Here is an 11205-nt window from a genome sequence, read left to right on the forward strand (position 1 = left end):
GCGGTACCAAAACACAGAAAATTAACGAATAAGAGTGGTGAACGTTCACAGGAACTCCCGCCTCCTATTTCCGTTTCTTGTGCAACCATGAAACGGCATCGACATCGAGCTGCGTCAAGCTATCAAAGTAACCGAGTGAAGACGCTGCAAAGAGGAGGAAGTTAAAATAATGGGATTTTATTTAATGTATTGCACAATTTGTTTTGGCTGCAGAAGTCCCAGATTTTTGTGATAAAGAACATATTCCATTATCTTACTTAAATTAATTAACAGAAACCTGAAGTTTTTACCCTGTAAAGTCTAAGACATCATTACTGGTGACCCTAGTCCTATGATATTTTTTTACATTGTTACTTTATTTATCTGTTGCTTTTTCTCTCCCCTTGACAATCAGAGGACAAAAACCGCTATCAGTCCGACTGATAAAAATCCAAATATATGTGCATTTTATATACTTTTTTAGAAAATAATCCACTTTATATGAAGCAATGCTTATCATTGCGATGGTTGTGAAAAGCTTTTAATTTGAACGTCTCACACGGAAGTGTTCGGTGTTACGTATTTATCTTGACATTTGTGTTTATACCTGGACGTAACAGACAGGCGGCAACATCACCGAACTTCACTCAAATTTAACCTTTTGTTTAAGTAGTGATATTTTGTTATTTCTATTTTCTTGCGTAGGAACCAGTGGGTTAAGCTGGTCTGTGCCAAGTTTTCTGTTTTGCTGGTGTTCAGCACGAACAGCGTGCTGTTTTTGACGGAGGTCAGCGGCTTTCCAGTTGAAGCCAGTCCACTGACAAGATGCTTGCCTCGGGTAGGACCGTGTCCTCCCGGCTGCTGAGGCCAACCGCGTGGCTTCCTCTCCGGCTGAGCTCCGAGCGGACGGCCGCTAGCTTCGCGCAGAAAGGTAACAATTGCCCGGAGCAAAATGGGTAGCTTATTCCCCCAAGACCAACTAGCACGAAGCTAATCCCAAAGTGACGCAGTTTAGTGAGGCAGGAAACTTCACAGCATCTGTAAACTGTCAGGTTAACTGACGACTTTAAAATCCATGTGAGGTCAGGAAAACCTAAAAAATACTAAATTAAAACACTAATAAACGGAAAGTTCACGAGCACTAGCTGACTGGCACAAGACGAAGCAATCTTGTTAAATAACTGTTTTAAAAAGATTTTATGTTCTGATATTCTCTGTGTCACTCTCCATTTTTTATAATGTTAAAATCATGCACATTACTCTTGACTTCATTGCCAGATTGACAACATTTTTAGGGCCCGAGCACTGAGAGTGCGAAGGCCCTAATGTATCTGCTCTGTTTCTTATTATTAGGGCCCGAGTACTGAGAGTGCGAAGGCTCCATTGTATCTGCTCTGTTTCTTCTTCTTCTTATTTTCATTGAAATGAATTGCCATTTTTGAGTGCTTTAACCTGCTCAAAAACTCGTGAAATTTTGCACACATGTCAGGTTTGGTGAAAAATTTCGTATTTTAACTTCCTAGGACCTGGCGTCCACATATGTGGACATCACATTTTGGGTTATTTAGACCAAAATACTCAATTTTGCTCTACAAGGGCCTGATATCCACTTACGAGGACATTATACTGCTACTGTTCTATCGAAATTTTAAACGAATATCCTCATATGTGGCTCTTATTTTTCATAAAAACAAAAATAAGGTTAAAAAAAATCTGGTAATTCTTTGTTTTTACATTCATCGGGCCCCAATATGCCCGAGCGGACGGCCGCTAGCTTCGCGCAGAAAGGTAACAATTGCCCGGAGCAAAATGGGTAGCTTATTCCCCCAAGACCAACTAGCACGAAGCTAATCCCAAAGTGACGCAGTTTAGTGAGGCAGGAAACTTCACAGCATCTGTAAACTGTCAGGTTAACTGACGACTTTAAAATCCATGTGAGGTCAGGAAAACCTAAAAAATACTAAATTAAAACACTAATAAACGGAAAGTTCACGAGCACTAGCTGACTGGCACAAGACGAAGCAATCTTGTTAAATAACTGTTTTAAAAAGATTTTATGTTCTGATATTCTCTGTGTCACTCTCCATTTTTTATAATGTTAAAATCATGCACATTACTCTTGACTTCATTGCCAGATTGACAACATTTTTAGGGCCCGAGCACTGAGAGTGCGAAGGCCCTAATGTATCTGCTCTGTTTCTTATTATTAGGGCCCGAGTACTGAGAGTGCGAAGGCTCCATTGTATCTGCTCTGTTTCTTCTTCTTCTTATTTTCATTGAAATGAATTGCCTTTTTTGAGTGCTTTAACATGCTCAAAAACTCGTGAAATTTTGCACACGTCAGGTTTGGTGAAAAATTTCGTATTTTAACTTCCTAGGACCTGGCGTCCACATATGTGGACATCACATTTTGGGTTATTTAGACCAAAATACTCAATTTTGCTCTACAAGGGCCTGATATCCACTTACGAGGACATTATACTGCTACTGTTCTATCGAAATTTTAAACGAATATCCTCATATGTGGCTCTTATTTTTCATAAAAACAAAAATAAGGTTAAAAAAAATCTGGTAATTCTTTGTTTTTACATTCATCGGGCCCCAATATGCCCGATGAATGTAATAATGTAACAATTTAAATGCCATTTTTTTACATTAATAAATTTAATGTGGTCTTAAGAATGGCTTTAAATGTCTTAAATATACTGTAATTTATGCTGCAGAGTTGATCAAGAAACATGAACAGGATGAGCCTCGCCCCCTCTACATGGACTTCCAGGCAACCACTCCCATGGTAACTGTTACTAAGCACTTTGTCACTTTTACAGGCTTTTACAGCTGATGTCAGAGAGAGTTGGACATAAAGCTGGTTGTACTTAGAGTTTCATATTAGGGCTGCTCAATTAATCGAATTTTAATCACGATTACGATCTGGGCTTTCAACGATCATTAAAAATGACTGAGCCGATTATTAGCCCCTCCCTCATTTATCCGCGACACCTTAAAGGCCAGTCCGTGAAAATATTGTCGGGCATAAACCGGTCCGTGGCGCAAAAAAGGTTGGAGACCGCTGATTAAGAGGACCCGAGGGAAGCTCGGAAAGCTAAGCAGAAGTTATTTGGAGAGGAGAGAGTGACTGCTGTTGGTTGAAAAGAGAGGTTAAAAAAAAAAAAACTTCAGTGGTGTTGCACACTATTTTATATTATTTTTTAAAGTCATTGAAGCCGGTCAGAGCAGCACACTCCGTTTTGTGTAACTATTTTTAAATCCCTGTAGAACCTGAACCGTGTAAGCTAGCGCAATAATTTTTTTTGCATATGAAACCGGAGGAGTTGTACTTACATCTGATGCCATCAGCTTGTCCTCGGTCACGGTTTCCTTCCACATAAAGCTTTGCAAAAACTGCATAGAAAGCGCTTGCAGGAACAAAAACATAATATTCCAGAAACACGCTTTGCCGATCCGATCAGCTGTTCGTAACACTTCCCACAGTGAATCAGACGTCAGCACGAACTATCACATGTCGGCCATTTCCTCCCCGAAACCGGAAGTGACGTCATTTTCGCGGAAATGTAGTTTTTTACTTGTAGGCCTTAAAAGCCTATACTGGTCATGTTTGACTTTTCTGAATAGTTTCTGGGATGCTTAGAACTCGAATTGCACTGCTGGAAATCGTTTATTTTGATGCACCTTCTGTTTTCTTTGCAAATTTGCATCATAGGATTGTTTTTTCGTTTTTCCTGCAGTGTATATAAAAATTGGTGTATCTCCAAAATAAAACTATGAAGACACTCAAAATAAATTTCCTGTTGTTGTAAACTATTTTTTGCAACTTTTTTGTATTTAAAGTTTTGAGGGATAAACCTCTTAAATTTCTCCAAGTAGAAATATATGTAAAAAAACAAAACCGATTTTCAATTTTTTTGTAGTTTATTGCAACTTTTTTGCAATTTATGTAGTTACTATGGACATAATGCATACATATTATTAAAATATGGGCTATAACAGTTGTATAGCAACTTGAAATGCTCCCACAAATGGCACTACAACATGTAAAAAAATAATATAAGCTCTGGCGGACTTGGTTCTATGGTAGGTCTTAAAGGGTTAAATAAATATCGTCAAATAATCGAGATCTCAATTTCAGTGAAAATAATCGTGATTATCATTTTTGCCATAATCGAGCAGCCCTATTTCATATGTTTGTGTGTGTCTTTAGGATCCCCGGGTGCTGGATGCCATGTTGCCCTACCAGGTGAATTACTACGGTAACCCTCACTCCAGAACGCATGCCTACGGCTGGGAGAGTGAATCCGCTATGGAGACCGCTAGGAAGGTAGAGAGCTGCTCCATCTTTAGAAAAGTGGGCTGTGCTTATTTACACTTTCTTTGCAGGTAGTAAAAGGACAGTAACATCTAGTCCTTTTACTGAAAAAATCTGGTCCATGTATCACTTTGGCTTGCTCAGTTGTAGCTGTGGTATGCAAAGAGATGCAGGCCTCATACAAGCTAGTGAGCACACCAAAGTCGAGCACTGATGCTGAATGTTTGAATTCAGCATCAGCGCTCCGACATTAATATTTGTAACCTACAACATGTGCATGTTTCACCGAGAGTCACTGACTGATGTTGCTATATGTCTATGGCTACGTTCACACTGCAGGTCTTAATGCTCAATTACGATTTTTTGATCAAATCTGATTTTTTTGTCTGGTTGTTCACACTTTGTCCTCAAAGTTTATGTGTTAAAAGCAGGAAAAATGGCCACGCATAAGAATTTGAGCAAATTTCTCAATGGCCAAATTGTGATGGCCACTAGGGCGGAGTTAGAGCATCACTAGAACACATGTTCAAAATTAGAAACACAAATTAGAAACATGTGAATCTGTTTGGTGTTTTTTTTCCCCTTTCTTTCTCTCTGAGCAGCAGGTGGCTGATCTGATTGGAGCCGATCCCAGAGAGATCGTTTTCACCAGCGGAGCCACAGAGTCCAACAACATGGCTATCAAGGTCCTACTCTCTTGACCTTAATCACTTTATCTCACACAAACACACACAGGTTTTGTTTTGGTGAAAACTGATCAAAAATATAAAATGCAGACAACAGATTAAAACTACAACTCTTACAAAATAAGAACACTGTAAAAAACCAAGTGATAAACTACATGAGAAATAAAAAACACACAAAACAGTAAGAGCAAATTCAGAATGTGAACTGATTAATAAAACTCCTTAAAACAAAACTGTCATTAACAAAACTCTTTGTATTGTTAATGATTTGGATGCTTCTTCTGAATCAAACTATACAATATTGAAATGCAAAAACTTGTGATAAAAATGGAATTTGTCAGCCACGTTGAGAACATTTAATTAAAAGAAATTTTCTGTGCACACGAGGCAAATAAGTCAGCTGACAGGAAGAAGTAGCATCTGTTTTCACTGTTTCACTGAAACAAACTACTTCACTTCAGTCCACTTGGATTGCCTTACCAAAGACACCATGTGTAGCAAAGAACAAGTAATAACAGCGAGAATAGAGGAAGCAAATTAAAGTCACGCTGCTGTCGATTCTGATTTACTGGAATTATAAATGAGGTCATTGAATTAATGCTAAAAAGAAACGAGCAGTAGCCACAAACTGGATTCACAACTCCAGAAAGTGCTAGAATCAGAGAAAATCTTAAAACTTTCTTCCCTTTAACCCAGTGTGTTCTCTCCTGTAGGGTGTAGCCCGGTTCTACAAGGCCAAAAAACGTCATGTGATCACCACTCAGACCGAGCATAAGTGCGTCTTAGACTCGTGTCGGATTCTGGAGTCCGAAGGGTTCGATGTTACTTACCTGCCGGTCCAGAACAACGGCCTGCTGGACCTAGAGGTAAACATACAGAGACAAAAAGAGAGATCACGCAGACAACAACCAGAATATTGTCTGTGTGAACATATTAAAAACTGGAAGCTATATTTACAATACCTCTGGGCAGTGAAGCCTGTATTTATTATTTTTACCTCCATTTGTAGCGTTACAGAATTCACGAATTATTGTGTCCCGTGTCTGCTCCTTACAGTGAGTCTTACTACATGTTTGTTTGTGTGTTCAGTTGTTGGAGGCCTCCATCCGTACTGACACCTCTTTGGTGTCGGTGATGACCGTGAACAACGAGATCGGAGTCAAGCAGCCCATCAAGGAGATTGGTAAGCATAGCAAATCAAACACACATGAAATGCTCACAATCACGCACTCATAATATCCGCATCTAAATAGTTTTGTCAGTTTTACTGAATAAATCAGACTATTCGCTTTATGCGGAGCCCAACCGAGAGCTCTGATCAGATTAATGAGCTTGAACTCTTTCTATCTACAGGTCAGATTTGTCGCTCAAAAGGAGTCTTCTTCCACACTGATGCTGCTCAGGCCGTTGGGAAGATTCCCATCAGCATCTCTGACTGGAAGATCGATCTGATGTCCATCAGTGGTCACAAGATTTACGGACCCAAAGGTCAGCTTTAGTAGCAGTACCAGTAGGTGGCATAACTCTAAACCGATCGATAGGCAGGTGAGATAGTTTGTGGAGCTCATTTGTCAGTGCCCATTTCCATTTTTTATATAAATTGTATAAAACTAGAAATGGCTAAATTTTCCCACAGAAATACGTGTTTTGGTTTTAAAAATTAAACAAAATACACGCAGGTGAAATATGAAGCAGGAAAGATGGCAAAAAAGTATGTATGTATACTTTTTTGCCATGTAGGTTGTTTATATGAAGATTTTTTTTTCTTTTTTTTTTAAATCAGCGGAGTTTCCCTGTTAATTTTTTCTATCAGCTGTCAAAGTCGGAGTTTGATTATCTTTGAAAAGATGCACGTAAAATGGTGTAAAAGCAAAAATACTTACTACGTGTGTGTGTGTCCAGGTGTGGGTGCGTTGTACGTGCGTCGCAGGCCAAGGGTGCGTTTGGAGCCAATACAGAACGGTGGCGGGCAGGAGAGGGGGCTGCGCTCTGGCACTGTCCCCACCCCACTGGCTGTTGGACTGGGAGCTGCCTGTAGCATCGCCCAGGAGGAGATGGAGGTAAAATAACCAAAGTCAAACATCCAAAAAACCTTCCCAGACGATGCTACATTTCAGGGGGATTAGTGCATGTTTGTTTGTTTAGTATGATCATCAGCGGGTGTCCATGCTGGCTAATCGTCTGGTCCAGAAGGTCATGTCTGAGATTCCTGATGTCATCATGAATGGAGATCCAGAACAGCGTTACCCTGGTAAACACATTTATGTTTGTTTAGCAGTCTTTGAGGACATTTATTAGCGTAAGACATTTCTTAACTCTAGCCTATACCTAATTCTAAACTGAACCTCGAAACCAACTCTTAAACTGTAAAGTGTTAAAGTGCTCCTTGTAACTAAACTGGTTTTATAATACGCTAATAAATTCCATGTAGAAATGAAACTCAGTGCTGCTGCTGCAGGTTAGAATTTAAACCAAAATTGATTTACAAGTCAGTGAAGATTTTTGAAGTTAATGTTTCTGAAGTGTTTTTGTTGGAAGTTGGACTAACACCTTTGATTGTGTTTGTGTGTCTGGGTGTTTTCAGGCTGTATCAACCTTTCTTTTGCCTACGTGGAGGGCGAGAGTCTGCTGATGGCACTGAAGGATGTTGCTCTGTCATCAGGGAGGTCAGATACAAACTTTTTTTCACGCACATATGTCCAACTTTTGAGTGTAACTTTACCCACTGCATCAAAAAGTTAGAAAATCGGCATGGTTTTGAGAGGATGGAAGTGTTGACCGATTTGTGTACTATTTATGAATCAAGTGTCCTGCCACCTGTGTGGTCAGGGTAGCATTCTTACATTAGCTTCTCTTTGTTGGCTACTTTTTAAATCTGGAATTGAAATTAAATCATTCTCCTATCACACAAAGTCCTGAATGCCTTTTGCCTGAATGACTTTTCGTTCCCTATCTTCTGCTCAAGTTCACAGAAACACTTTTAACATAAATGTCAGTTTCAACACCAGCATTGAGAGTACAGTTACATGCTTAATGTACAGTTCAAAAGCCTCATATGATTGTGCATGAAGTCTCTAAAGATGAATATTTGTGTCTGTGTGTGCAGTGCATGTACTTCAGCGTCTTTGGAGCCATCATACGTCCTCAGAGCTATTGGAGCAGATGAAGATCTGGCTCACTCTTCCATCAGGTAACAATACCTCCTGTAACCTGGATTATGATAAAAACTGCAACTCCCCAGAAGTTTAATAATGATTTTCCTTGAGCTTCCTAACTCTTTTCTTCACATTGATCAGACTTAGCAATCAAAGTGATTAAATCCACAGAAAACTAAGCTGTTTATAAACTTGGATAACCAGGGAATGGTTACCAACAGCCTTTCATGTTCTCTAGTTTCAGGTTTAAATGTCCGTGTTTGTGTCTGTGGCAGGTTTGGTATTGGCAGGTTCACCACTGAAGAAGAGGTTGACTACACAGCAGAGAAATGCATCGAGCAGGTCCACAGACTCAGAGAGATGAGGTAAAGTCAGCTCTCAGACACTATCGCGCAGATGCTGATTTTACTTTACATTCATAAAATTGATACAAAATTTTGAATGGTAACCTTGTTTTCTCTAACCTGCCTCTTTGCCTCTCTTTCTGTCTGTCAGTCCTCTGTGGGAGATGAGTCAGGAAGGCATCGACCTGAAGAGCATCAACTGGGCACAGCATTAAGCTTCTTCCACTTCTTGCCCACTTCGACATGATAGTTCCCAAAAGGCTGAAGGAACAGACCAGCTTTTTCTTCCTGTAAACAAACACGCACAAACTCCCTGTCGTCTGGCTGTAGCTCAGTGTCTCTCTAGAAGCTCCTCCAGTTGCTCTCTCAGGAGATGTTGCTCAGACAGTTGACCAACGCACATCAATCTCTTCTTTTTCTTCTGTTGCCCAGAAGGTTGCTTCTTTATCTCAGATGAAATGTTTACAGAGGCTGTGACACGCTCTGAAATCTAACATGACATTCATGAGAAGTACATCCTCTTTGGTTGTTTCAAACTAAATATGGTATTGATTGTGCGACATGTCCATCAGTGGCCGATTTGGGGCTTTGATCAACAGACTGCCCACAAACAAAAAATTTAGACAGACATCCAGGACCATGTTTTCACAGCAGGGCTACTCAAAAAAAGCAGTTATTCAGAATACAACAGTAAAGGATAAACCAGTCGGCACATGTCGTATTTTTTAATAAAGGTTAGGGGAAAACAAATTTGTGGGCACACACACAAACCAAAACAATTGGTTGTAAAGTAAAAAAGGAAAAAAAAAACACACTCTATGACTAAGAAGAAAACCTTTTATACTCATGTCTCTGTCATTATTATTTTTTTCTAAAAACATTGCAGCACTGTAATCAACTATGCATCCATCGCACAATTTGATATGCATCAGTGTCTGTGACCAAGATTTGTCTAAAACTGGTCTTGCACAGTATGACAGACATGCAGTAAATGGCACAGAGGCGCTTTTAATCTGACTCTTTAGGTGATTTGACTTCACCTAATCTAACATCTTGATGCCTGGTGTCATGAAGCTGGTTAACAGACAGCTTAGTTTACACTTGTTTCACTAATGCACTCATGAGCGTGTCTGTGGGAAATGGAAGTTACACACAGTACCGTCCAAATCATGAAGTGTCAATGTGGCAGGCAGGTTGAAATGCAACATTGTTTTGTTATGACACTGCAATTAGTAGAAGCTTTGTAGGCCCACACATTGTAGCTGTGTACTGTCATCTGTCAAATATATCTCAGTAATGTAGTGTAAAAGACTTCAAACTGGAGTGAAACTGAATATTGAAAACCTGAGAAGTCTTTTAAGCAGTCAGTATGCCGGGGCTAATGGCAAGTGTGTTTCCATAGCCCTTTCATTCTTTGACTTCCAGTAATCACCCTCTCTGCAGAGCCAAAGAGCTCCACAGAAAGACCTGATCAGACATTCACACAACTAGAACAAAATAATTTATAATTTACTGAGTCAAGCAGTAGTTCAAACATCCATTGGTGTTATATCCAGCGATCCAATTGATGACAAGTTTTGATATTATCTTGAGAATGAACCTGCTGTGGAGAAGCACGAATGTACATGTGACCAACACAGTTACTGTTTACTCTTGCTAAATGTGACCGAGCTTTGTGATACCATCACACTCGCATTAAACCCAAAGATAGCCACATAAATTAGAAAAAAATAAAACACGGGCAACAATCTAAGTGATAAAAGAATCGGAACAAAGCTGTGTTGCTTCAGCAAAGCTGGAAAGAGCAACTGAAGGCAGCAGGATGTGATGATTCGCCCAGTATTTATTTGAGTCAGACCTTTCCACTAGATTCACAGGCTTATCTCTCCAGCTCTGTTCATAGGTTATAAACTGCCCTCTCTGTCTCGTGCTCTTGTCTTATCATCCCACATCAGCGTTTATTATTCATTCAGTGGTAGCATGTTGGCCTATGATCAGCAGTTCTCAGTGAAATATCCAACGAGACAGTGTTAGCAGCAGCGGTTTCATTGTTCTGTTAGTCAGTAACCACTCTACAAGTCTGCAGCCCTGATTTTTAAAGTCAGACTTCTGTCACACGTGTCCGTGGCTTATGACAGGAAATACAAGATGATTGTGAAAATCTAAACAAAAATAAAACAATTGGTTAAAAAATGTGGGTCTCTAAGACTACACTCTCTGGGGGGGGGATTCTTGTATTGTGTTCTTGGATGTATCTGGAGCCTCTTTTTGATATATTTGCTCGTCTCCTGCATCTACTGTCTTCGACTGTTACATGTCATTGCACATTAGTATCCAATAAAATTGTTTCTTCTGGTTATGCCATCAACTTTTGATGTATTTAATTTGTGTTTATTGTTTTTTCAACTCAGATTCTCAAAACAGTTTTGATGATGTCTGAATGCGTTTTTCACATTGCTCCACGGGTCGCAGAGAGTTCAACCTGAGGTAGTTTGACCATTCCATTATAAGATAAAATAAGATGGATCTTCTTTGCCCTGGAGATCAGAAATTGTCTTTTTTTTATGTAGCAGATAAAATTTCAGTTAAACACCACGAATGTCTGTGACTGTAAAACTCCAAATCTGTCTGTCCACAGACTCTTATGCAATCAGGAGTTTATCAACCAAACATTGCACAGTTACATCTTAGGCCCCTGTATGTATAATCTTTGCAAA

The 11205-nt window shown here is 39.6% G+C and overlaps 1 protein-coding gene across 2 annotated transcripts; it reads left to right on the forward strand.

Moving 5' to 3' along the window:
• Positions 1-558: 558 nt before the first annotated feature.
• On the forward strand, positions 559-10845 carry nfs1 (NFS1 cysteine desulfurase). Of its 2 annotated transcripts, none has more exons than XM_085353399.1 (13): positions 559-910; positions 2703-2773; positions 4199-4315; positions 4906-4989; positions 5703-5855; positions 6079-6172; positions 6343-6477; positions 6892-7049; positions 7135-7240; positions 7574-7655; positions 8096-8179; positions 8420-8509; positions 8640-10845. In XM_085353399.1, the coding sequence occupies exons 1-13, from the start codon at positions 805-807 to the stop codon at positions 8701-8703; spliced, it is 1344 nt and encodes a 447-aa protein (XP_085209525.1). In that variant the 5' UTR covers positions 559-804; the 3' UTR covers positions 8704-10845. The 2 variants fall into 2 exon arrangements, with proteins under 2 accessions (XP_085209525.1, XP_085209527.1); XM_085353401.1 differs by lacking the exon at positions 559-910 and adding an exon at positions 1716-1767.
• Positions 10846-11205: the final 360 nt, after the last annotated feature.

The sequence above is a fragment of the Diplotaxodon limnothrissa genome, linkage group LG5, assembly GCF_057381915.1.
Source record: "Diplotaxodon limnothrissa isolate DT_005_m linkage group LG5, D_limnothrissa_male_GT1.1, whole genome shotgun sequence".
NCBI classification, from domain to species: domain Eukaryota; kingdom Metazoa; phylum Chordata; class Actinopteri; order Cichliformes; family Cichlidae; genus Diplotaxodon; species Diplotaxodon limnothrissa.

Coding starts and splice junctions, on each gene's coding strand:
- nfs1 (XM_085353399.1), top strand. CDS start 805: ATGCTTGCCTCGGGTAGGACCGTGTCCTCCCGGCTGCTGAGGCCAACC. Junction 911..2,702: donor CGCTAGCTTCGCGCAGAAAG/GTAACAATTGCC, acceptor TTTATGCTGCAG/AGTTGATCAAGAAACATGAA. Junction 4,990..5,702: donor CCAACAACATGGCTATCAAG/GTCCTACTCTCT, acceptor TCTCTCCTGTAG/GGTGTAGCCCGGTTCTACAA.